The sequence below is a fragment of the Neovison vison genome, chromosome 13 (genome assembly GCF_020171115.1).
Source record: "Neovison vison isolate M4711 chromosome 13, ASM_NN_V1, whole genome shotgun sequence".
NCBI lineage: Eukaryota > Metazoa > Chordata > Mammalia > Carnivora > Mustelidae > Neogale > Neogale vison.
Genome location: NC_058103.1, coordinates 94,574,880 through 94,602,306, shown reverse-complemented (window position 1 = coordinate 94,602,306; position 27,427 = coordinate 94,574,880). Strand labels below are relative to the sequence as shown.

The window sequence follows — 27,427 nt, the reverse complement described above, 5'->3', positions numbered from 1 at the left end:
ATGGAGGAAGCAAACGAGTCTGTGGCGTCTTGGTTCATTTTTCGTGGACTTTGTGATTCAAGGGAGCTCCAGACCTTCCTCTTACTGCCTTTTTCTATGCTCTACCTGATGACTGTTGTGGGCAACCTCTTTGTCGTGCTCTTATTCATCACTGACCCTCATCTCCATTCCCCAATGTACTTCCTCTTAGCCAATCTCTCATTTGTGGACTTCTGCCTTTCCTCAGTAACTACACCTAAACTGACCACAGACTTTCTAAAGGATAATAAAACCATCTCCTTTGGTGGCTGCATGACCCAGATCTTCGGTATACATTTTTTTGGAGGGGGTGAGATGGTGCTGCTGGTGACAATGGCCTATGATCGTTATGTGGCCATCTGCAAGCCACTGCATTACTCTAGCATCATGGACAGAAGGAAGTGCATCTGGCTAGTTTTGATATCATGGACCACTGGCTTTGTGCATGCCATGAGCCAACAAGTCATGATTTTAGATGTGCCCTTCTGTGGATCCAGAATAGTGGACAGTTTTTTCTGTGATACCCCTTTGGTGATCAAACTGGCCTGCATAGATACACATACTCTGGGAATGTTTATAAATGCTAACAGTGGGGTCTTGGCGACAGTTTGCTTCATCCTCTTAGTGATCTCCTACACCTATATCCTACTAACTGTCCGTCTTCACTCTAAGGATGGAGCGTCAAAAGCACTCTCTACCTGTACTTCTCACATCACTGTGGTGCTGCTATTCTTTGGTCCCTGCTTCTTAATCTATCTGTGGCCATTTAGCATCACTTGGATGGACAAGTTTCTTGCTGTGTTTTACACAGTAATCACACCTCTCATGAATCCAGCCATTTATACACTGAGAAATAAAGACATTAGGAATGCCATAAAGAGACTGATAAATCAGCATATGAATTCACAGGATAATTTTTAGTTTTCTCATGTAATTGGAAAATGCATCCCAATTTGTCCACGTTTTGACCTATAAACTGGAAATGGGACTTATTTGTATCTATATGCTTGAAGTATTCCCAGATGGATGGTTTGTATTTATTTCATTATAAAACTATGTTCAAAAATCCAATTCTTGGGATGTAGTCAACTAAGTGTCTGACTCTTGATTTTGGCTCAGGTCATGATTTCTCGGGCCTGGGATCCAGCCCTCCAGTGGGGTTCATGCTTAGCATGGAGTCCACTTGAGGAATATCTCTCTTCCTCCAGACGTCCCCCCATTCTCTATCTCTCTATTAAATAAATAAATCTCTTTCAAAAACACAACACTTGGGACCCCTGGGTGGCTCAGTCATGAATCGTCTGCCTTCGGCTGAGGTCAGGATCCTGAGGTGCTGGCATTGAGCTCCTCATCGGGTTCCTGCTCAGCGGGGATTCTGGTTCTGCCTCTCCCCCTACTTGCCTCTCCTGCTGCTTGTGTACATTCTCTCTCTCAAATAAATAATAAAATCTTTTAATAAAATAAATAAAATTAAATTTAAAAATTCCAACACATATTCTTACCACTTGGAGAGAATAATAATTGATAATCATAATTTGCATGAATATGCCTTTGTATTTATTCAAAGATTACCAGATGATAACAAAGATAACTATAAAAATAATCCTTACTACCATTATTTAACGCTAACAACATTCCCAACACCATGCTAAACACTTTACCCGTGTTTGATATTATTACAAAACTAATCTGGACTACTTATCATTATTCTCATTTCCAAAATTATATTATTTCCTTATCCCAACTGTAAATTAGCTGGAGTAGATACTAAAGATATTTGAGTGGTCTACTTCCACTGAGAAATAAATCAATCAAGCTGTAATGATATTGTACTTGTACTCCACAGCATCACCCCCATAGTTCAAGTTTCCAAGTCTCCATTGTTGATTGAAAGTTGCAATTTCTAGACTTTTTGTTGTTGTTGTTGTTAAAAACATAGGGGAAAGCATTCACAATCCATTGAAACATTACTTCCTTGGGTTAATAATGGATTTTTATAGCCATTATTTTACTTTACATTAAAGCAAAGAGAGCTGGGAGGATGGGGAAAGAGAAGAATGTACTGTTTCAAAGCAAAAGAAGTTTAGAGTGATAAGAAGAAAGCAAAAAAGAAACCATCAGTAAAAACAACACAATAATTTTATACCAAGATCTAAAATCCTCCTAGAAATTAAAAAAAAAAAAAAGTGACTCAAAAGGGGAGACAAGGGGCAAATGAATTGAACAGTTATTTATTCCTAAAAAGAAATACCATGGGACACTAAACACTTAATCTCATTAGTAATCAAGAAAATGTAACTTAAGATCAGAATGAATACCACCTTACACCTGTTAAATGAGTAAGAGAAAAAAATCTGACAGCAAAAATTATTGTTGAGACTATGTACTGATGTGTATTAATGGAAACGTTATGCTCTGCTTGTGGGTGAAAATGAACTTAATTAAGCCTTGAAAAACAACTTGGTTTTGTCTTGTAAAACCAAACATGTGAATACACTGTATGTCAGTAACTGGCTGCTAACTGTTCCCCAGTGTCCATATGCCTATTCTTCCTGTTACCAACAAAACAGCCCCAAGATTCATCTGGACACATGACCAGCCAGCTACAGAGTGGATTTCCTAGTCTCTGCAGCTAGATGTGACTATAGGATTGAGTTCTGGCAATAGAATGTAAGAAGTAATTTGTGGAACTTCAGCCATCTCTTTAAAGACATCAAATCTATTTCCTCTTTTCCCTGTCCCAGTGGCTGGGACACCAAACAACAGGAACAGATGCTCTGGAGTCAGTAACAAAAGCTCCAAGTTGAGAGGAGCAGAGCTAATGCTCCAGCGGGGAGACAGATGGACTCCAGAAGGAGCCAACACAACTAAAATGGTATTGGTATGTTCTGGCTCTCATCCTATCACTGCTCATTTGCATGCTTTTCTTCATAACTTACATACATTGTTTTGTATAATTCAAGTATTATATATTGCAATATTAATGAAAAAATAAAAGAAAGTCTTTCTCTTTGGCCTTCAAAAATCAGTAAGAACAAAAGCCCATTTACCACATACTTCTTTGTCCCCTGAAGGTTTCAAATAGGCCATGTTCTAACCAGTTTTGCTTTCTAGGGAAGCCCTCAACTGATAACCTGCCAGAATGTTTACCATATTATACACAAACAGTAAAATATACAGAAGGAAAATATGTGCATTTTGGTGTTATTGTCAGTAGGGTTAGACTGGGCAAGACCAGGAATGTCAGCACCTTATAATCTTCTTAAATGAAATTGCTATTGTAATAGAGCATATATATAGCCCCAGATGATATATGCCATTTGCTGAATAAAATTAAATTGACACACCTTTACAATATCCCAATTTCTAGCTCATTCCTGTGAAAAGGAGAAAAAGTCGTGATTTCATGTGTCCTAACCCTATACCAAATATCTAAAAAGTTAATAAAGCACATCAATCTCTATACCAATAAAATAAAGTGGTGATGACATAACTAAACTAATAAAATATACAAATAACTATAGTTATAATTTTCAATTTCTGAGAATTTTTTTAAAATAGAAGTAAAAACTGTATCAAGAGCTGTTGGCAGAAAGGAAGTTTGGATGTTTCCCCAAACCACATAACCAGGGAACATTACTCAGATCTGTCTATAGGCATTCAGGGGTACATTTGGCTTGGGATATTTTTAAGATGAAATTATGTCAGCTGTACTCATTGATTAAAAAGTCTTTAGTTTCAGGAGCATACCATTTATTCAGAAGTGATTTGAGGGGTGCCTGGTTGGCTCAGTGGGTTAAGCCTCTGCCTTCGGCTCAGGTCATGGTCTCAGGGTCCTGGGATCGAGCCCCACATTGGGCTCTCTGCTCAGCAGGGAGCCTGTTTCCTCCTTTCTCTCTGCCTGCCTCTCTGCCTACTTGTGATCCCTCCCTCTCTGTCAAATAAATAAATAAAATCTTTAAAAAAAAAAGAAGTGATTTGAAGGTTATATATAATGTCCTTTCATACCTCTTTATTAGAGGAATATAACAACATAAACATAACATAAACACTGAATCTGGATTGAATTCCTGCTAGACAACATAATCAGTAGTCTAACTGATAGATTACAAAATGAGGTCCTACTATCCATGTAATTTCTAAGCATATGGATTTCATTTAACGCATCAGCAATTCTATACAGCTCACACTTCATAACTAGACTATATTCTTTTTTTCTCTGACTCATTATATTCTCCTTATTTTGTTTTTCACTATTTTTCTAGCTGTATGTATAGGGATGTGGCAAATATATTTACTATAAAAAAAAAACTTTGCCAGGTGCCTGGGTGGCTCAGTTGGTTGGGCAATTGCCTTTGGCTCAGGTCATGATGCTGGAGTCCTGGGATCGAGTTCCACAATGGGCTCTCTGCTCACCAGGGAGTCTGTTTCTCCCACTGACCTCTCTCCTCTCATACTCTCTGTCCCTCTCTCTCTCAAATACATAAATATTTTTTTTAATTGTTAAAAAAAAAAAAAACCTTTGTCATTGTAGCTAATAGGGACTGGTGTTTTGCAGCTAATCCCTTCATAAAATAGATTCACCTTAATTAAGTAGCTTCAGAGTGTCCTTTAAACAGAAAATTATTTCTTCACAAAAGTGATTCAAGTAACACCTACACAAATAGAAATCCAAGGAATCTTGCAGTGTAGCCCTAGGTAAGATACTCTGTTTGCTATTATTGTTCTGTGTGTGTTTATTCCATTACAAAAACATGTTCAAATGTCAAACACTTCAGATGCAGTCAATTAAGCACCTGACTCTTGATTTTGACTCAGGTCACTCTTCCAGGGGCCTGGGATCCAGCCCTGCATGGGGAGGTGGGGGGGGTCCTTGCTGTGCATGGAGAGAATACACTCTCTTCCTCCAGACCTCCTGTCACTCTTTCTCTCAAATAAATAAATCTTTTTCAAAAATCCAACACTCATATTCTTACCACCTGGAGAGGATAATAAGTGATAAAAATAATTTGCATAATTGTTACTTTCCTTATTAAGTGGTTTGTGAAGAGTGAAAAATACCATTTGGGTATATATAACCCATGAATATCCTTTTTTTCCCCCTCCAAAACAAAAATCTCTTTGTCTCAAGAACTCTGTGTAGAATACTTTCAGGTATTAAAACTCCAAGTCACATTTTTTAGTTTATATTTACTCTATCCTTTCAGCTTTCATATTTTTCAAATGCCAGTTTATTATTACTCAAAATTCTAAGTGGAATTAGCAATTAAGAGGGTAGAGTAGGAGTCCAAGATGGCAGATAAGTAGGAGACCTTATTTTCCTCTGGTCCAGGAATTCACTAGATAGCTATCAAGTCTTTCTGAAAACATGCATACACTACCATAGATCTAAGGAAAGAACAGCTGAAAGTTTAAAAATTTAAAAAGGGCTACTTCCTGCATGGTCGCAGGTGTGGAAAAGTGAATCCTAGGGGATATATGGGAAGATAACCACAGTGGCAGGGAGCCTATGTAAACTGGCTACCACAAAATCATATAGCACAGAAGCACAAAATCAGAACTTTTTGAAATCAGCTCCAGTGAGGGATATCCCTGCCTGAAGGGTGCTCATATGGCAAAGAGGGGCAGAATCCTAGGTGGGACAGTGTGGTCTCAGGATCCTCAGGATCACAGGAGGACCATGGATACCTGAGTGTGGCAGAGCAGCCAAGCATGGGAGCATGGAAACTGCTGCAATCATACTCTGTATTCCTACCCTGCTGGGATACACAATAATTTCCCACATAGTGACATATGATTCAAGGAAGAAGTAACTTTGCAATATATAAGAAAGTCTTGGGCTATAATATCCATCGGTTTCCTAGGATTTAGTGCATGAGGTCACCATATATTCATAGCAGGTATAGTTGTTGATACATCTATATACATCTATATTACATCAGTTCCTATGATTATTGTCATTTCTACAGGAATAAAAATATTCAGTCAACAAGCAATTCTCCATGGAGATAATACTAAATAAATGCTCACCAGCCAGAAATTACTTTAGCAGATCCACCATTCAACATTGTTCTCCATGATATATATCACGTAGTAGCACATTTTCATTGTGTCTTATCAATTTGAGCATTTTGCCATTATAAGAAAATTTGTTCACTGATTCCCATTATTGTTAGGTTACACTTAATCTGAGCAAAAATGTATTTCACATTTATATTTGTAGGTATTAACATAACTTTCTTCCCACAACACTTTCTTGAACTTTAAGGAATGCCATGACATTACGTTGACTACTCAGATACATATACAACACAGAACACCATGTCAACCATAGGTCTGTCTATTTTATAAGCAGCAATAATGTTAATAGTTTTCAGAATCTGAGAGGCATTTGTATCCAAGTGAGAAGCATCAAGAGTAGAATCAACGACTACTAACCTCAAATGACTATATGGATGTCCCCTACCATATCATAAAGAACCTACCCAAGGAAATTTAAAAGACGAAGGGAAGGAATGAAGCTCCTCCACCTGGCTTCAAGCCAATATCATAACCACTGTGTCTTTATGAGACATCAGCAAAAAGCTCAATAACTTTATCAAATTTAAATTATAAGTTCAAATCCTTTAGATCTCCATGGCACATCCATCCCAACTAGGTTTTCTTTTTTTTTTTTTTTGTACATATTTACTTATTTATTTTTTTTCCAATTTATTTATTTTCAGAAAAACAGTATTCATTATTTTTTCACCACACCCAGTGCTCCATGCAAGCTGTGCCCTCTATAATACCCACCACCTGGTACCCCAACCTCCCACCCCCCCGCCACTTCAAACCCCTCAGATTGTTTTTCAGAGTCCATAGTCTCTCATGGTTCATCTCCCCTTCCAATTTACCCAAAAGCACATACCCTCCCCAATGTCCATAACCCTTCCCAACCCCCCTCCCCCCAGGGATAGGGAGGGAGACAAACCATAAGTGACTCTTAATCTCACGAACCAACTAGGTTTTCAAAACGCACCATCACCCATCATTGAAGAACATTTACACTTTCATGATGGTATAGTAACTAGTCCCTAACTAGCTCTTTAGTCCCCTATATCATCTCATTAACATTAAGAACCAAATTAACCCACACAAATAAAACAGATGTACATGTAGAAACAGTCTGAACTATTCTGCCAGCCATCGTTTTAATCCTAATTGCCCCACCACTATTACAAACTCATTATGTAATAGACTAATAATCCTGCCCTAAACATAAAAACTATGAACCATCAATTATACTGAAGCTACGAGTATACAGACTATGAAAACTCAACCTCCATTCCTATATGATCCCTGTATTTTCTAATTGCAGTCTCATTTTCCAAACTTGCCATCTGCCCCCACTGGTGAAGGCAGAACACTTCTCCTTTTACATCCTACGAGTGTGAATGCAGACTACATTAGAAAAAACTTTTAAATCATTTGTACCAACACTAATGAAGTTGTTTATGGAATATCTTTCCATATGGATAGGTTCCATTCATTTCACCTTTTTGAGAAAAATTCTTATGGAGACTTACATTATCAAATGTAAACTACCAGAGGACCCAAAAGCCTACTCTTGGTTATTTTCTGAAATGAAATATTAAGATATCAAGATCAACACTAACCTGTAGAAGAATATTCACACAATTCTACTCTTAATCACCAAAAACTGAAAACAGCCATAATGTCTTCAACTGGGGAGTAGATGAATAAACTTGCTATGTCTACACAATGAGAGAAACTACTAATACATGCATCAAAATAGATGACTCTCAGGTGCACAAGAAGAAAAACCAGACTCGAAAGGTAACATATGATTTCATTTTTATGATCCTTTAAACAAGAAAACTATAGGGACAGAAAAGAAATCACTGGTTTCCTGAAACAAGGGAATGGTGTGTGATTGACCAAAGGGACCACAGGAGTAGTTGATGTGAAGTGCATCTGTAGGATGTCTTGGTGTGATTTGGTTACCCAAATATCAATGTATGAAAGCTGAGAAGCAGCCTCTTTATTCTTTAGAAGTACCCAAGCATTTAAGATTTAAGTATTGTTAGTATTTCTGAAAATGGGTGTGAAAGTAGAGATAAAAACAGAAGGAACTGAGGAGGAGACAAGATGGCAGAGGAGTAGCACAGTGAGATGACAGCAGGTCACAGGAGTTCAGCTAGATAGTTATCAAACCATTCTGAACACCTACAAGCCCAACATGAGATCAAGGAGAAGAAGAGCAGCAATTCTAGACACAGAAAATCAACCACTTTCTGAAAGGTACGACATGAGGAGAAGTGAATCCAAAGCGATGGGAAGATAGACTGCAGGGAGAGGGGCCAGCTCCTGGCAAACAGTGGAGCAAGAGAGCACAAAATCAGAACTTTTTAGAAGTCTGCTATACTGGAACGCCTGGGTGGCTCAGTTGGTTAAGCAGCTGCCTTCGGCTCAGGTCATGATCCCAGCGTCCTGGGATCAAGTCCCACGTCGGGCTCCTTGCTCGGCAGGGAGCCTGCTTCTCCCTCTGCCTCTGCCTGCCTCTCTGTCTGCCTGTGCTCGCTCTCTCTCCCTCTATCTCTGACAAATAAATAAATAAAATCTTTAAAAAAAAAAAAAAAAAAGAAGTCTGCTATACTGAGCGACAGCAATCCAGAGGCTAAGTGGGGGTGGAGGCCTCACGGGGACACTGTGGTCTCAAGTCCCACAGGGTCACAGAAGTATCAGGGGTGTCTGAGTATTACAGAGCTTGCAGGTATCAGAGCGGGAAACCAGCTACAGAGATGGAGCGGAGGAGTGAGCTCACAGTTAGTGTTTATGATCTGTGGCACAGGCAGTCCACTGCTCTTTGAGCAGGGACCCCACAATTGGCAGATCTGGGGAGAACCACCTTCATCTGCCAGAAGAGCAGAGCGACAGGAAGCCAGAGTGTATTATGCTAAGCAAAATTAGTCACTAACAGAAAGACAAATACCATATGATTTCACTCATCTGTGGCAGTTAAGAAATGTAGCAGATAAGCATGGGGGAAAAAAGAGAGACAGATGCAAGACTCTTTAACTGTAGGAAACAAAGAAATGGTTACCAGAGGGGAAGTGTATGGGGCGGGAGAGTTAAATAGGTGATGGGGATTAATGAGTACATTTGTTGTGATCAGCACCAATATGGAAGTGATATACGGAAGTGATAAGTGGAGGTGTTGGATCACCTAACTGAAATTAAAATAAAAATTAAATATGCATGTGTGTGTTTGTGTGTATAACTACAGAATTAATTTTGATTTATGTGAAGTGTGAGTGTGTGTGAAAAGTTATAAATTACAAAAATATAAAATGAAAGAAATACTTTATTGAATTACAGACTTTTCACTCTAAGTTTCAGAGCGAACAATGTACTTCCTCAAACTCTCCCCTAAACAAGCATCCTTACCCAGAGGGTGCCTCTCACTGATCTTTCACGTAACAGCTCTAAGGTTTGGGAGATTCATTAAGCCACTTTATGGCTGTTTCTCCTCTGTAAATGGATTTATGTGTTACCACGATTGCATGAGATGGTGCCTGTATAGTGTGTTGTAGTACACAAGTATGGGAATAAATATTGACTCTTTAAGTTCTCAGATTGAGATGGTTATGGACTCTAGACATCAGGGCACAAAATGGCTCATGGATCATGTTTTGTGATCTAGACCCGAGATGATTTAGACATAGTCCATGCTTTGTGATCTAGGTGTGAAAAAAAAAAAAACTGAATACAACTCAGAAAGGGAGAAAATGAGACAGCTAAGAGGACAGAGAGGGGCAGGGCCAGTAAGGAATAAGAGAAAAAGAAGGAAATGGGAGAATTTATTAATAGCCTTTTACATCTAATTTACTTAAATTCAAACGTTAAAACAAACACAAAAGTGAGATTAAAAAAAATTCTCTAAGGACACATGGTGATATGTACAGTCATTGTCACTGATGGGAACAGGAACAGAAGGATGCACTGCAAGACTGGTAGTTGTTACCTCCAAGAGTGCATGAGACTGTGAGAGCGCAGGTGAAGTGGGCCTTCACTATTTGCTCCAGATACACCTATTTTTAATAGTTGAAATCTTATTAAGATTCCATTGGAATCTTATTAGATTCCATTCACATATTATTTCCTTGGCAAATGAATGACTTGAAAAGTATCCTTTCATTATCTCTCCATCACTTAGAGAGATGCTTCTAATATGCTTTACACTCAAACTGTTGATGTTCAGGACCAGCTTAAGGAAGGAATGTGAAGGCTGAGACCTAACATCCCTCTGAAATCCAAGGAAGCGAGTTCAAGTAGCCCCTTTAATCATGACCATAGTTGCAACATGCCAATGACGAACTACTTGCTACCTGCCCACCTACATAACTCAACTAGATTCTGGTGGGACTGGAACTGACATCTTAGTTCACTTTATGACAAGGTAGATAGACAGCTGAAGAATGAAAGGTATAGCCTCCTCATAAACAAAGTAATTAAACATTTTGATCCCCCTTCTCTTACACTTTTACTTGTATTTAAAAGTGGACTACCTTGGATCTAGCTTTGAAAGGTGTGGGTTATTGCATGATGCCCTCAAAGCCCAAATTTTCCTCAGGGAGAACTGGAAGTTCAGGATCCCCAAGAGCATGATAGGGAAAGCCTTTCCAAACACTTGGCTCTATTTAAGCCACTGAGATGGAAAACCTACAAGCTCAGAGGCTACTCCTTATAGTGTAAACTTGGCACAGCCAACAGGACACAATCCTCCAATACTGCTCATGGCAGAAACTTAATTGGACTTCATTCCACATAAGGTAGGTTCTAGAGTAAGCCCTCTCAGTAAGCAAGGAAGGAACCAGTTTCAGGAGTGATCTGTGTAAGGTAAGTACATCCTGGACAACTAATGTTTGACTTACACATTTAATGTCTTCCCCTATTTTGAGACTAATTTCTTTCTCTTCCCCTGAAGCATTTTTTTTTCCATACCTATCTATAGAGTTAAGAGTTCTGAATGTGTTATTCAGTGAATGTCTTAGGGGAATGATTATGGGTTTTCTCTCCCAGCGAATCCCTGGGACTTCTAAATTCCTAACAGCATTTCACACACTAACAAAAGCACTGCCTATCTACATTCTTAGATGCTCCCAGAAGTCCAGGTTGGGGATGACTGGTTCTCAAAAACCTTCCAACTTATCCTGACATTTTCTAATTCCTTTTGGATTTTACTTGTTTTGCCTTTCCTCAAGGTAGCAAATGGAGAAATGCTTCAGGAAAAAATTAATAGGCCAAAGTGCCTAAAGTTTAAAATCAAACAAAATGCTTCTGATTGGTTTTAATGTGAACCTATATATATCATTCTTATCATTATTAGTCATTATAGTTACTCATGTGTCTATTATCTTTTCATTGAAAAAATGTATTACTTCTGAAATCTTGTTTTCCTTTTCTGTCAATATCAAGGTTTCTATCAGAATCCATTTTCTAGTAAGGAAGTTATAGTAGAAGATTTGGAGTCAGATAGACCTCAGTTTATTTCTTTTAAGATTATTTATTTATTAGGGTGCCTGGGTGGCTCGGTGAGTTGGGCATCTGCCTTGAGCCCAGGTTGTATCCTGGCTTTCTGGGATAGAGCCCTACTGTTGGGCTCCCCTCAGGAAGCCTGTTTCTTTCTCCCTCTGCTTCTCTCCCTGCTTATGCTCTCCCTCGGTCTCTATCAAATAAATAAAATATTTAAAAAAAAAGAATATTTATTTACTTACTTGAGAGAGAGCACAATCAGGGTGAGGGGCAGACAGATGGAGAGCAAGAACCAGGTTCCCCATTGACCAGGGAGCCAGACTTAGGGCTTGATCCCAGGACTCCAGGATCATGACCCTAGCCAAAGGGCAGATGCTTAATCAACTGAGCCACCCAGGCACCCCCAGGACTCAGTTTAAATTCTAGCTTTGTTGTTATTTTACAACCAGGAAAATAGGCAATTTCTGTATGTATTTATATAGTTTGTGATGTTTTTGTTAAGTATTCTTACCAAAAAATAAATACATAATATAAAATAAAATAATTAAAATCAGTAGTGGGATGACAGTCACAAGGAAGTCACAACCACATGTTACTTTTGTTTAAAAAAAAAAAAGACTTTTTTTTATTTTGTTTGAGAAAAAAAAAAAATAAAGGCTTAGAAGGAAAAAGAGCAAAATCCAATAGGAAAAACATACAAGTAAAGAGGAGTATGCAGTTCAAAGAAAAAGAAAGACAATTAATCCTTAAAAATGGGAAAACCACTTAATCTCACAATCAGAAATTAAAATTACATTCAATGTAGTTGGGTGGCTTAGTTAGGTAAGGGTCAGACTTTTGGTTTTAGCCCAGGTTCTGACCTCAGGGTCTTGACATGAAGCCCAGGATCATGCTCAGCATTAGCTGTGCAGCTGTTTTGGGATTCTCTCTCCCATTCCTCTTGTCCCTCCCCGCCATGCTCATGCATGTGTGTGCTCTCTTTCTCTCAAGTAAATAATCTTAAAAAAAAACAAAAACAAAAAAAACAAACAAACAAACAAAAAAAAAACTGGGGCACCTGGGTGGCTCAGTGGTTAAAGCCTCTGCCTTCGGCTCAGGTCACAATCCCAGGGTCCTGGGATCGAGCCTCACATCGGGCTCTCTGCTCAGCAGGGAGCCTGCCTCCTCCTCCTCTCTCTCTGCCTGCCTTTCTGCCTACTTGTGATCTGTCTGTCAAATAAATAAAAATCTTTAAGAACCTTGAAGTTTAAAAAAAAAAAAACTAAATTCAGTTGCCATTTCTCATCATCATATGAGAATAACATTGCATTAGAGAAGCTGAGGAAAAACAGGTAACTCTTACGTTGCTTGTGGAAATTCAAAATACTTTCACTTCTATGGAAGGAATATAAACAGATAAATAAAAGGAAAACAGATAAATGTTTTTAAGGTGTTTAACATAGACTTGATACATATTAAGACGAATGGATAGGGAAGATGTGGTCCATATACACTATGGAGTATTATGCCTCCATCAGGAAGGACGAATACCCAACTTTTGTAGCAACATGGACGGGACTGGAAGAGATTATGCTGAGTGAAATAAGTCAAACAGAGAGAGTCAATTATCATATGGTTTCACTTATTTGTGGAGCATAACAAATAACATGGAGGACATGGGGAGATGGAGAGGAGAAGGGAATCGAGGGAAATTGGAAGGGGAGGTGAACCATGAGAGACTATGGCATCTGAAAAACAATCTGAGGCTTTTGAAGGGGTCGGGGGTGGGAGGTTGGGGGAGCCAGGTGGTGGGTATTAGGGAGGGCACATATTGCTTGGAGCACTGGGTGTGGTGCAAAAACAATGAATTCTGTTACGCTGAAAAGAAATTTAAAAAAATTAAAATTTAAAAAAAAGAGCTATTTAGTCACCTCTATAATGTGAACTTTATAGCCTGAAAAAAAAAATAGGGTACAAGAAAAAATGGAATAAGAGAAGGACTTGGGCTCCTAGGTTATGAAGAATAGTAAATATATGTGTTTCCACATAGGTCAACTTAAACAGCATGTCAACAGTTTACATACAAATGAACTTAGAATATGTATTTTTTCCAGTGAAGTACAGTCAGGAGTAAAACTAGCTTGCATATATCTGTCATTTAATATAATCTCAGAAAAGAAATCTCTGTTACCAAGGAGAACCAAGACCAGTCAATATACGTTCATGAATGATGTTACTCAGGCCGAAGAATGCATGAGTTTGTGGAAATATCCTTTCATGGGGAGATTCCAAATACAGGGAAATACTGGATTTTAGAAATGCATAGTCAGCATCCAGAGTCTCTTTTAGAACACAAATAACATTTCTCAAGTCATTTGATCTACGGTTTTCCCCAGAATTAAAGAATTTGGTACAGTTCAGTTTCCTAATACATATACACCTAGCAATAGATTTGTTTCTGAGAAGCATGTTTTGTATCAGAAAGCTAGCATTGAATTATTGCCCTGGGGGGTGGTGGTGGATAGAAACTCTGATATATTTTAAAGCTATATATTCTTCCTATAGAAGAGATAGATTCAAGCCTTGGAGAAATTATTTCCGTAATACATAACTATTGACAGAATATCCATTTCTGATTCCCATAACAACTATATTTCACATAGGTAAGGTTTTTGAACTCCCTTTCCGTATTTAGCTCCCCATCTTGACTTAAGACTTTGTCTACATGTAAATTCGAGAAAATTTTATTTTTAATTTTCAGCTAGTACAATGGTAAGATTTGAATTTTGCCCATGAATAGGACGTGTCTGCTCTTGGTACCTGAGTGTTAATGAGATTCTTTTTTCCATTTTAGAAGTTCTTAGTTCTTAGTTCTTAGTTCATCTCTTTCTTTGGGCTCCATTAGAACACCATGTACAAAATGGAGGAAGCAAACCAGTCTATGGCGTCTGAGTTCATTTTTCGTGGACTTTGTGATTCAAGGGAGCTCCAGACCTTCCTCTTACTGCCTTTTTCTATGCTCTACCTGATGACTGTTGTGGGCAACCTCTTTGTCGTGCTCTTATTCATCACTGACCCTCATCTCCATTCCCCAATGTACTTCCTCTTAGCCAATCTCTCATTTGTGGACTTCTGCCTTTCCTCAGTAACTACCCCTAAACTGACCACAGACTTCCTAAAGGATAATAAAACCATCTCCTTTGGTGGCTGCATGACCCAGATCCTCTGTGTACATTTTTTTGGAGGGGGTGAGATGGTGCTGCTGGTGACAATGGCCTATGATCGTTATGTGGCCATCTGCAAGCCACTGCATTACTCTAGCATCATGGACAGAAGGAAGTGCATCTGGTTAGTTTTGATATCATGGACCATTGGCTTTGTGCATGCCATGAGCCAACTAGCCATGATTTTAGATCTGCCCTTCTGTGGATCCAGAATAGTGGACAGTTTTTTCTGTGATATCCCTTTGGTGATCAAACTGGCCTGCATGGATACACATACTCTAGGAATGCTGATAAACGCTGACAGCGGGATCTTGGCAACAACTTGCTTCATTCTCTTACTGATGTCCTACACCTATATCCTCCTAAAGGTCCGTCTAAACTCCAAGGATGGAGCATCAAAAGCACTCTCTACCTGTACTTCCCACATCACAGTGGTGTTGCTATTCTTTGGACCCTGCATCTTCATCTATCTGTGGCCACTTAACATCACTTGGATGGACAAGTTTCTTGCTGTGTTTTACACAGTAATCACACCTCTCCTGAATCCAGCCATTTACACACTGAGAAATAAAGACATTAGGAATGCCATAAAGAGACTGATAAATCAGCATATGAATTCACAGGATAATTTTTAGTTTTCTCATATAATCAGAAAGTGCATCCCAATTTGTCCATGTTTTGACCTATAAACTAAACTGGAAATGGGACTTATTCATATCTGAATGCTTGAAGTATTGCCAGATGTATGGTTTGTGTTCATTCCATTACAGAAATATGTTAAAAAATCCAACACTGGGTATGCCTGGGTGACTCAGTTTCTTAAATGTCTAAGTCTTGGTATTGACTCAGGTCACAATCTCAGGGTCATGGGATCAAGCCTCCCATCAGGCTCCATTCTCAGCTAGAATTCTGTTTGAGGATATTTTTCTCTGCCCCTGCCCCTCCACCTGCTTCTTCTCTCAAATAAATAAATAAATAAATAAGCCTTTAAGAAAGAATCCAACATTTATAATCCTACCACTTGGAGAGAATAATAATTGATAATCATAATTTGCATAAATATGCCTTTGCATTTATTCCAAGATTATCAGATGATAACAATGATAATTATAAAAATAGTCGTTACTACCATTATTTAACACTACCAACATTCCCAACACCATGCTAAAACATTTTATCTAGTTTATGTATTATTACAAAGCTAATTATCATTATTTTCATTTCTAAAATTACACGATTAAGCCTCTGCCTTCAGCTCAGGTCATGATCTCAGGGTCCTGGGATTGAGCCCCGCATCAGGCTCTCTGATCAGCAGGGAGCCTGCTTCCCCCTCTCTCTCTGCCTGCCTTTCTGCCTACTTGTGATTTCTCTGTCAAATAAATAAATAAAATATTTTTAAAAAATAAAATTGCATGATTTACTTACTAACTCTTACTTAGCTAGACAGGGTACCAAATATATTTGCATGGTCTACATCTGCATTTTATGTTCCAATGATAGAGCATGCTAGAGGGAAGTTCAAAGGCAGAGAAAAGTTTAGGCTTCCCCTCTGCTTGCTGTGCTGTGTGAACATTACCACAGCTACTACAGTGAAGTTTCTTTTCTGTGGTTTGAAGTGAGTTCAGGTTGCTGTTTCTTCAGAAGTTTCAGAACTAGCCTTATTGTACCTTCTTATAGATAATGCCAGCATGCTGGTATTCTATCTTTAAAAACTCTGGGTCCCAGGCCTATCATGCCTCTCCTCGGAGTTCAGAGAAAAAGCAAAAGGCAAGACACACTACATCCAAAAAGGGATTTTTAGCCCCACAGGATCCCTTTTCTAAATAACAAAATTTCCATAATTCTAATTTCTTATCTTTGTTCCCTCACCCTTAGAAGTAGTAGCTGCTTCCTACACTTGTTGCCTCCATGACAATAGAGAGCTATCTTTATACGCTTTCAGATAGCTAGTTAACAACTTGACACCTGCTTAATTTTTATATTAAACTCTGTTCAAATAATGTGTGTATCCTCTTTAATGACTGATTCCTGACTGATAAGCTTCCCACAAGGAGAAACACAGGCCTAAATGGCTTCCCTGGTGAATACTGCAAAACATATAAGAAATAAAAAGAAGTGTTTTTTTACATAAACTTCTCTTGAGAAGAGAAAAAGTAGAAACACCTTGTTTTGGGCTGAGATAACAAAGTCGGATAATCAAAAATATTATCCAGTATCAAAATTTAGTGGTAATTCAAAGGAAACAGAATACACATGTCAAGAATGGAGACTTCTAAGACCACTAATCTGAATCTCCAAGTTTGCTCACAATATTGTAGGAAGCACCTATCCAGATATAACAATGAAGACTCAGCTCTGATAATGCACGGAGAGCATAATTTACAGAAAAGGAGTTTATTTAGGTCAGGAAACATCTTCAATGTTTACTCTGATAACTGGTTAGCTAACTGACATTTTTCAGTTGGTTCTACCAATAAATCCATAAATTGCAGGCTAATCTACCATTAGCAACCAAGATAGGTCAAGTGTAGCCTGCTAAAAGGACTCCATATGTGAAGACTCCCCATTTTCTTTAATTTTTTTAAAATAATAAATACTATCAAGTGGTCCAATTACCATGCTTGCAAGGAGATTGACCAAGTCATTTCCATCATTCCTTCTATATTTTTTGCTCCAAGATATCCATAGATTAGGAAGAAAGGGTTTCAGACCAATGTTAACACTTTGTCCAAATTTGTTTATAAAGCCAACATAAATCTGACATGAAATCAGATAAGGACATAAAAAGAAAAAGTTATAGGCCATTCATTCTCATGAACATACATGCAAAATTCCCAAACTATAGCAAAGAAACTGGAACAATATAAAATAAGAATAAAATATTATGCCAAATTAATTTAATTAATTAATAAAGTGCAAGGTTGATTGTAAGTCAATCACCAGGTTAAAAAGGGGGGGGAAGCATACATACAAATATCTGGGTACAGAAACAGCATTTGAAAAAAATCTAATACACATTCATGATAAAACTTAGGAAAGGAATTATAATGAAAATTACTTGAGCAAATAACATCTCCAGCACAAATTGCCTAAAACTGGACATGAGAAAGACATGCTTCTTTTTAACACTAATATTTGGTATTTTTTGGAAGTCCCAACCAGTTAATTCAGGCAAGAGCACTAAATAAAATGCATAAAAGGATAGAAATGTGAATGAGGATATTTGTGATATATTAGGGATTAAGAGGTATACAAACAGAAAAAAAGACAGAAAATAAATTTACTGTTACTAGACAATATTTTTATTTAAAATTATATACCCTTTCTATAGATTCCTCAACCCAGAACCATCTACCTACTTACAAGAGCATTTAATATACAATATTGCCTGTTTCATTTGTTTTCCTAGATAGACAGTAAACTTCATGAGCGTAGGAATTTCTAAAGAGTAAAGAATAATATAAAGGCAGATGTAATAGCATTTTAGAAGCAAATAGGTATTAGTAAAGAAAAATGAGCTTTTTTGAAACAAAACCAAAAGTACCAGAAGAGTGAAAAAAATCAAGCAAAGGTTTCAAATGTGAAATCTGCTATATAATAAGGAGGGACTTTCTAACACCATACTAAGCCACAGGAGTACACCACTCACATCTCCTTTCAATACAAAATTGGGCTCATGGAAAGAACTTAACTGACAGCTTCTAGCTGTTGCATGTCAGATTCCACTGTAGCATTCACAGAGGCCACAGTCTGCCCAGGCTTCTCCTAGCCAATGACTGACAACAGTGGGCATACCAGAGCCAGGACATTCCTGCCCCATGTGGAATTATTATAATGGGCAATCTTTGCCTTGGAGCCTCCCCCATCAACCTTATTGAAGCTTTCTCAGAGGTACACTGAGCCTGAGACTACTCCACCCTATCTCCCTCCTTTCCCCTCTTTTTTTTTTTTTTTTTTTCACAAGAGCCATATGGCATTTTGTAGGAAGTCTTTCCCTACCACTACTGTTCTTATTCCCCTTCACAGACATTGCTGCCAAGAAATATCATAGAATTCCGTCATGGTCACTGCTTCACAGAGTAACAGAACTGACACTAACACTTGGTTTTGAACACTGAAATTTCTATGATCAAAATACTAAGAGGAATATCAGACTTTAAGGGTTACTACCCAAAATTGCCTAGTCAAGCAGCAAACAAGTTTTCCTCAGACATCAAATCACCTACACCACCCCCATTACAATGCTATGTTGACAGAATGTACTATAAGGTAAATTATTGTCCTGGTAAAGTCAATACTATGAAATAAGCAATAAAAGTTAAACTGGTAAGGTAAGTTTTTTTTTTTTTATTAATAATATGTGAACAGAATATTCATATTTCTAAACAATTGGCCACAAAATGGGTAACTTCTTCAGACTTTAGTCAAGTCAGTACAGATAATACATCATGCCATTGCATAGTCACATTGCCTCACGTTTCCTTGTAGTTTATACTGCTGAGATGAGAACAAGTAGTCACTAGAGAATGTATCCTTAATTCTTTAATGCTGAACCTATTGCCTTCCCACTCTTTTATCAGGCCTGCCTGAAACAATGAATATTAATGGATTCAACTTTGCAGAAAAAAGATCCTCAGGCTTTCGCAAGTTGTTTCTGCAACGTTACCTCATCTTGATCATGCCTCATCTACAAAATTCACACTTCATAAACTAGACTGTATTCTTATTTTTTAGACTGTATTCTTATTATTCTCTGATTATTATATTCTCATTTTGTCATTCACCATTTTTCTATGTACAAGGACTTAGCCAGTATACTTGCCATAAAACGTTTTGCCACTTTAGCTAAAAAGGACTGGTTTTCTGGAGCGAATCCCTCCAGAAAATAGATTCACCTTAATTGAATAGCTTTGAATGGGTTTCCCTTTAAACAGAAAATCATTTCTTCACAAAGCTGTACTGATGGAAATCCAAGCAATCCTGCAGTGAAACCCTAGGCAGGATACTCTTGTTTGCTTATTCAGTGGTTTGTGAAGACTGAAAAACATATTTAGGTAGATTTAACCCATGAACAAACTTTTTTTTTCATTAAACAAAAATTTCTTTGTCTCTAGAACTCTATATAGAATAATTTTAGATATTAAAACTCCAAGTGACATATTTGAGCTTATTTTACCCCACCCGTTACGCCTTCATATTTTTCAAATGCTTACGTATTATTTCTCAAAACTTTAAGGGGAATTAGCAATTAAGAGTATGTAGTAGTATTTATTCTGTTGCATGATATTGATGCCAAACATATATAATCAGTGATTCATGGTGATGATAACTTTCAACAATTCTATAATTTATAAAATATCTGTAATGTATAACATCTCTAATCTCAAATTTTGTAAAAATACTGTCAAAACCACATAATTACTACTCATCACAGGGACTCTTCAATTTCTTTGTTACTCTGTTCTGCAGCTCATGTAACTTGACCCTTGGGAAAAATAAGTAAATGTTCATAAAATTCCTAATGTCTATAGACAGCCAATAATGGAATAGATATTAGTTATTAATACCCAGTCCTGTACTTGGTTTCATTCCTAATGGTAACAACTATTTATAACTTTATGTCTCAATTAATAAAGCTGAATCTAAAAGGGAGTGAATGTCTCTGTGTTTCTCAACCCCTTGAAGCTACTGAGGGTTGAAAACCAGAACCTTTGCAGGTAGGTAGAAATCCCACCTTTTAATTCTCTAGCATCAGGTTCCATAATTATCTCTTTTTTTATATGCCCCACAATTTACTTCTCTTCTAGTCACCCTTTTCTTTTGTTAACTCACTTTATTTGAATGATTTTTCAGTCATTGTTTGATATACTTCTGATTTTATCCTCAGAGTTAAAACTATATCATAGATGAACAAAACATATTCTTCAAAGCTCTAGTAAATTTTGAAAATAGAATGTGAAATATATTGGGTCTTCCATCTCCTTTTTCTCTGAATATTAGGATCATAAAAATAAAAAGGAATGTCTGTGTCTTTGCTCTTCTATTCCTACTGAAACAACATGAAATAAGCATGCTAGCTTTCTGTCTGCCAAATTTATTCAACCACTGTTACCAGTCTGAAAACTCTAGGTCTGCTTCCTGAAAAATCATCAAAATTATCATAACAGATAACACTTATTTTGCACTTAATGTATGTTCAGTTACTGTCCGATGTTTTCTTGTTGCAACTCATTTAGTCCTCAAAACAACTATAGAAGACAGTGACATCTGGCAACTGAGTATCTCACATGGAACACACAGAGCTAAATGGGGGATCTGCGAGATGCAAACAGTTTAGCCTTTTGGTCTGTGACCTTAAACACTGTGTTTTACTATGTATTGGAACTGGCTCTTATATAAATATTTCCATCAACTCAATTTATTTTGAAAAATTTGTTTTCAAGTTAAAAAAAAATGTTACCTCTAAAAATATAGCAAATCAAGTTGGTGATAAGGAAACAAATATAATATTATTTAAAATCCCACCATATGTAGAAAATTGGGGTGAGTCCAACACATTTACCATGAAAAATGCCATTACTCTGCAAATGTTTCCTGACTTATTGATAACCTCACACTACTTATAGTAGATTTAATATTCATTTTTAAACCTCCTTTATATGAAGGTATCCACTTATTTAATCACTGTTATTCTTAAACAATGTGTTTCCAATTAGTTCACATTATTCAAAATGCTCATAATAATATGATGTTACAAATACATTGTGTTCATTTGTCTATTTCCTTTAAAAATCATTCCAATAGGATTACTGAGTTATTTATTTATTTTTAGTTTTTGAGAGTAGGTGAGAGAGAGACAGAGCACAAGTACAAGCGGGGAGATACAGGCAGGGAAGAAGTAGGCTCTCTGATCAACAATGAACCTGATGTGGGGCTCAATCCCAGGACCCTGGGATCATGACCTGAGGTAACTGCAGATGCTTAATAGATTAAGCCACTAAGAGACTCCCCCCTGCCTTTTTTTTTTTTAATTTTTATACTCAGTTAACTTCTAGAATGACTGTACCACTTTACATTTCCCTTCAGCTGAGAATGAGAAGCACTTCTTTCCCAATTCTAAAGCAGCAATAGGCTTGTTCATTCTGTTGAGGAGAAAATTAAAAATTGAACCTACTTTCTGAATTTGGAGTAAATCTCTTTGATCTCAAGTTTTAAAATTAATTCACATATTTTATTAAAATTATATAATTTTACTTGTACATTTAAACCTTCTAATTACCCAGAATTTACTTTAAACCTGTTATAAAATGTAAGATAAGATACTTAAAATTTCATGTTCCCAATGTTGAGGTACATGTTTAACAACTATCAAATATTCTGAATTTATTTTTATTTTAATTCCAGTGTAGTTAACAAAGAGTGTTGTATTAGATTGAATAGCTCTTCAATACCTACATAATTGTGATGCCTTTTTATCATATACTAAATTCTCTATTTGTATCACAGTCTTAACTGTGTTTTGTTATGTTTATCTGTTCAACTTTAGTCAAATTAATCAGTTTAATTCATATAGATTTAGGACATACTCTAATATATTTCATAATAAGCATTCTCATTCCTTTTCTAATTTCCATTTTATTTCTTTTTTCAATTTATTTATTTATTTATTTGACAGAGATCACAAGTAGGCAGGGAGGCTGGTGTGCAGGGGAGAAGCAGACTCCCCGCTAAGCAGAGAGCCGGATGCGGGGCTTGATCCCAGGACCCTGGGATCATGATCTGAGCCAAAGGCAGAGGCTTTAATCCACTGAACCACCCTCCATTTCACTTCTTTTGCAAAATTTTCTGAGCTTTAAAATGGACATTTGAGTCACTTTTTAATATTCTGAAAGATTTTCACTGCACCGATTGGTCAGTGAGAATTGATATTTTTATTACTTGGTGTTTTCTTCCCTCCATTTGGATAGTTTCATTTCCTATATCATATAAGGTTTCAAATATTTCAGAAAAATTTATGATTTTTCAGCGGAATGCATACACTGAACATTTGGTTCACTTATAAATGAAGTTTCTCTTATAGTTAACAAGTTATTATTGACACTACATTTATTAAAATGATCTATTAAATTTAATATTTCTTAACATTTGTCTCAAGTTTCTGAGGTAGATTTATGAATAAATTTATTTTGCTACCTTCCCTTTGGTATTATTTGATTTAATCATTCTGACTATGTAATATGATTGAAACAGTGCTGTAGGCTTCCTTCTTTATATTACTGATTTTGATATTTCATCTGTAATCAGATTTTAACTATTAGTTTAAAAATTCTATTAGAATCATGTTAAAAATAGTAATCTTTCCTAATTTACTCAGGGTTTTTTTTTTATCAGGAATCAATTTTGAAACTTATCCAGTTACTGTTTAGGGCATTCATTCCCTATAATTTTCATGGAAATATCTTCTGAAACCAAATATTACTCCTCTCTTTTCAAAGTGGTAGGAGATATGCTGTGGGATTTCAAGAATTTTCTCTTAACAGACAAACTAGAGGCTTTAAGTAGGAAAGCCACATGATTCTTTTTGACTTTTGATAGATAATATCTCAAATCAAACTACAGAATGGACTGGACTTGGGGAAGAATGGAGATGAAAGATCATTGAGTACACTTTTCAATTGTCAAGATGGGAAAATATATGGGCTAGAAGCAGAATAATATGACATGAGAAATGAAGAGGAGAGAAATTAAGAAATATTTGACAGTAAAAGTCATGCAACTAGAGGTGGAAAGGGTAATACAAACAAAAGTCCCATACAGATGTTTACATTGGGCATCTGGGAAAATGGTAATATTTATTAAAACATTGGAGTGGAATACAGTGAGTTCAGTTTGACATGTTAACTTGAAGGTGGAGGCCAGACTTGAATTTGTGTGAATTGCATACAGCTTTAAATATATTGCTCTCAAGTCCAGTGATAAATCTACAGATAGAGAAATGAACATGTAGGTACTAAGAAGCAAGAGGGGGGGAGATCATTTGTGGCTTTGGTTAAGTGATTCTACATGCAGCTTGGGGTCCAGATAACTTTTGAACTTTTCACTATTACTTGAGCTTTAGAATTTTATGGTTTCTTCACCTTTAGACATAACATTAGCATCAAATGCAGGAAAAATGGACCAGGAAAATCCATCTGCACATGAAGATATGTCATTTTATTTGGGGAAGAAAACCCTTCACAGACAACATTGATTTACAATTCACTGAACAGTCATGGGCCGTGTGACCCATCTTACACCAATCCAGGACCAAGAAAAATATAATTATAGTAACTAGGTTAGAAAAATCATATAATATACATATAATATACTTTCAAGGGTTACTCCCTCCTAATTTCAGCTCACTACCTGAACAAACAGAATTTCTACTGGCAAGAAGTGGGAAGGGGAATGGCTTTAAAGAAGACGGGAAGCCAAAGGCAGAAGGGGTTACAGAAACAATGGCATGATAAACTATAAAAACCTGCAGAAAGATCAAGGTAAATAATGAATGAAAAGTGATTATTACATGAGGTATCTGGAATCTAAAGCTTCTTTCTAACAAACAAGAAATCTGTGGACACCATTTTTAGCTTATGAATGAACAAAAAGTGTGGACCAGCTTACCAATGAAGAATTGGAGAGAGAAAAAACTGGAATGGAACACAAGATACAGAGATTTAATTTTTTAAAAAGAAAGTTCATTATGCTAATAATAGGTAATAATAGTAATTTTATGCCTGTTGTAAGTCAAGGAAAATTTAAAGAGGAAGAAAATTAATTGATGGGTCTTTTATAAAACCCAGGATATATATGAAGGGGCTGTCCTTGAAGATCATAGTGCCATGTTTAAGATCAGGAATTCTGATGTCCTATACCTGTAGATACAAATTCTGGCTCCAACAATTGATCCCTTTGGAATTCAATTTCTCCTCTGATACAATGAATCTAATAAAACAGTTACTATCTTATGGAATTTTATAAAATTAAAATGTGCTTAGTGCAGATAATGTGCTTAGCACAGTGGCTTGCAAGAAGGAATAAATGTGTGTTATCTATTGATATTATCTTTGCTTAATAAACATTTTCTTACTAACAGGTATTTATTCTCTTCAGTATTTTCTTTGATATAGAGATCTATGCATCTATCATAACAGTGTGTCTTGAATAAAGCATTATGAATAATTTCAATCTGAATATCAGACATGCATGATAAATTGTACCAAAAAACAAAACAAAACCCACAGATGAGGTAAAGCAAGGTGAAATTTATTAAACAGTTTCAGCCTAAAACTGTCTATTTGACCAGTGAAATAAAATATCCAGCTGACAAAAATATGCAAGTTAGTATGTGAGCATTAATGTGAAAGTTACAGAAATGTTAGAGATTATTCGGTTGTGAGAATACCCAATTAAGTGGTCAGGGAAAATGTCTTGAAATCAGTAAAAGAAAAAAAAAATGCCTGATAATGGACTAAGAAGGGAAATACCCCCAATTAATCTCTATCTAAAGTACTCAAATTTTTTTCTATTTTTATATGATCACTCCCTGATCGTTATAGTAATTCTATTTTCTTTGTATTTTTTCTTATCAATTAAATGATTTCTAACTCTAGAATATGAACCATACAACAAACTACCAGCATAAGTAGGAAAACTGCATTTGATTTCTGTTTTGTTTTCTAAAGAGGGAAGGGAGAGGGGCAGAGGGGCTCTACACTGAGCATGGAGTCTGATGTGGGGCTTGATCTTACAACCCTGACATCATGACCTAACCTGAAATCAAGAGTCAGACACTTTGACTGAGTCACCCAGGCACTACAGAGAACCTACATTTGTATTATTGATTCTCACTCTTTTTCATTTTCTATCCTCAGGTGATCTGAAATCAGCTTGTCTGCCCAAGTCAATGGAAGGTTTAAATGATTCTGTGGTTTCTCAGTTTATGTTGCTGGGACTCTCTAGTTCTTGGGAAACTAAAGTTTTTCTCATGTTGATTTTTTCCTTGATTTATTTAGGGATCATCCTGGGAAATCTCTTCATTTTCTTTTTGATAATTTTTGATTCTCACCTACATTCTCCTATGTACTTCTTCCTGGCCAACCTGTCACTCATTGATGTAGGGCTTTCCTCTACCACAGTCCCAAAGATGATTAAGGACCTTTTAAATGAATACAAGATTATTTCTTTCCAAAGCTGCATGACACAGATATGTTTTATCCACATCATGGGAGGAGTGGAGATGGTGCTACTCATAGCCATGGCATTTGACAGGTACACAGCAATCTGTAAGCCTCTTCACTACCTGAACATCATGAATCCTAAAATATGTGTTTCATTTGTAATTGCTGGCTGGGTAACTGGGTTGATCCATGCTATGTCTCAGTTTGCTTTCATTATAAACTTGCCCTTTTGTGGTCCTAATGAAGTAGACAGCTTTTACTGTGACTTTCCCAGAATCATAAAACTTGCATGCACGGATGGAGACAGGTTTGAATTTATTATTGCTGCCAACAGTGGTTTCATGACTATGGGCACCTTCTTCTTGCTAATTCTTTCCTACATCTTCATTTTGGTCACTGTCTGGAAACGTTCTTCAGGAGACTTATCCAAAGCATTTGTCACTCTGTCAGCTCACATCACTGTGGTGGTTCTTTTTTTCACTCCATGCATGTTTCTCTATGTCTGGCCTTTCCCCACATCATCAATTGACAAATACCTGTTCATTGTTGACTTTGCTATTACCCCTGTCTTGAATCCTGCCATCTATACATTACGGAACAAAGACATCAAGGTAGCCATAAAAAGATTGAGCAAACACGGATATTATGTCAAATTTTGCTGAATAAATCTGGTTTTGGAGCTCTAAAAATATATATCCATTAGCCTATAGAATATTTTCACTTAGGTTTCTGAAACTTAACACACCCAGATCTAGATATAACATCTACCTCATTGAATAGATATCTACTCCTGTAGATACTCATTACCTTTGCTACCATGGAAAGTGTGAATCTACTACAATATGGATGGTTGTAGTAGACAGCATCACTATCTACTAAATAACATTTATAACTGAAATTATGATAATGTGATAATAAAAGTATATAATTACTCCTCTTCTACTTCCTATAGGTTTGCAAATAAACTGCAAACTTGCTTTGGAGAGTGTCAGGCATCATTATATCAAATATATGAAGGACTAGTAACTCTGTCTAGTTACTCAGGTTGTACTCCCTCAGAAGATCCAAAGACAAAAATTGATCGCCAGTAGTTTATTTGAAAGCTGATTTTTGGAAACATCAGTAAGGATGTGGGAATTGAGACTAAGACATGAAAGATGCTTATGTTGATAAATGTAACTGAGATTTAAGCCTATCATGGCCCACTAGGAGACTCTATAAACTGTGGTTTAGAATTATCCTAACTGAAGGTAAAGGAAGCTGGAGGTTTGTTTGTTTGTTTGTTTTCATTTTCATAGAGTGCATTAACACTTTAATATGTCTCAGCTTTCCCACAGAGAATACTGTGTGTTAAAGGAAGCTGGTAGGTAGAATTTTGGATGTTGGCAGTTAAGAAGCATCTCCTTGTTTGGAAACAATAAATGCCAATGTATATTCCACCTTTATTTA

General features: G+C 36.7%; 3 protein-coding genes and 1 pseudogene across 3 annotated transcripts; all 4 read left to right on the top strand.

The window, feature by feature from the left end:
• On the top strand, positions 1-939 carry LOC122894607 (olfactory receptor 4K3-like). The gene has a single exon (XM_044232380.1). It carries the CDS (start codon positions 1-3, stop codon positions 937-939), a length of 939 nt encoding a protein of 312 aa, XP_044088315.1.
• Positions 940-5,965: 5,026 nt separating this feature from the next.
• Positions 5,966-6,677, top strand: LOC122894168 (annotated as a pseudogene).
• A 7,778-nt stretch (positions 6,678-14,455) lies between these two features.
• Positions 14,456-15,394, top strand: LOC122893931 (olfactory receptor 4F4-like). Its single transcript, XM_044231252.1, has one exon. It carries the CDS (start codon positions 14,456-14,458, stop codon positions 15,392-15,394), a length of 939 nt encoding a protein of 312 aa, XP_044087187.1.
• A 10,310-nt stretch (positions 15,395-25,704) lies between these two features.
• Positions 25,705-26,640, top strand: LOC122893371 (olfactory receptor 4F21-like). Its single transcript, XM_044230330.1, has one exon. It carries the CDS (start codon positions 25,705-25,707, stop codon positions 26,638-26,640), a length of 936 nt encoding a protein of 311 aa, XP_044086265.1.
• The last annotated feature ends 787 nt before the right edge of the window (positions 26,641-27,427 follow it).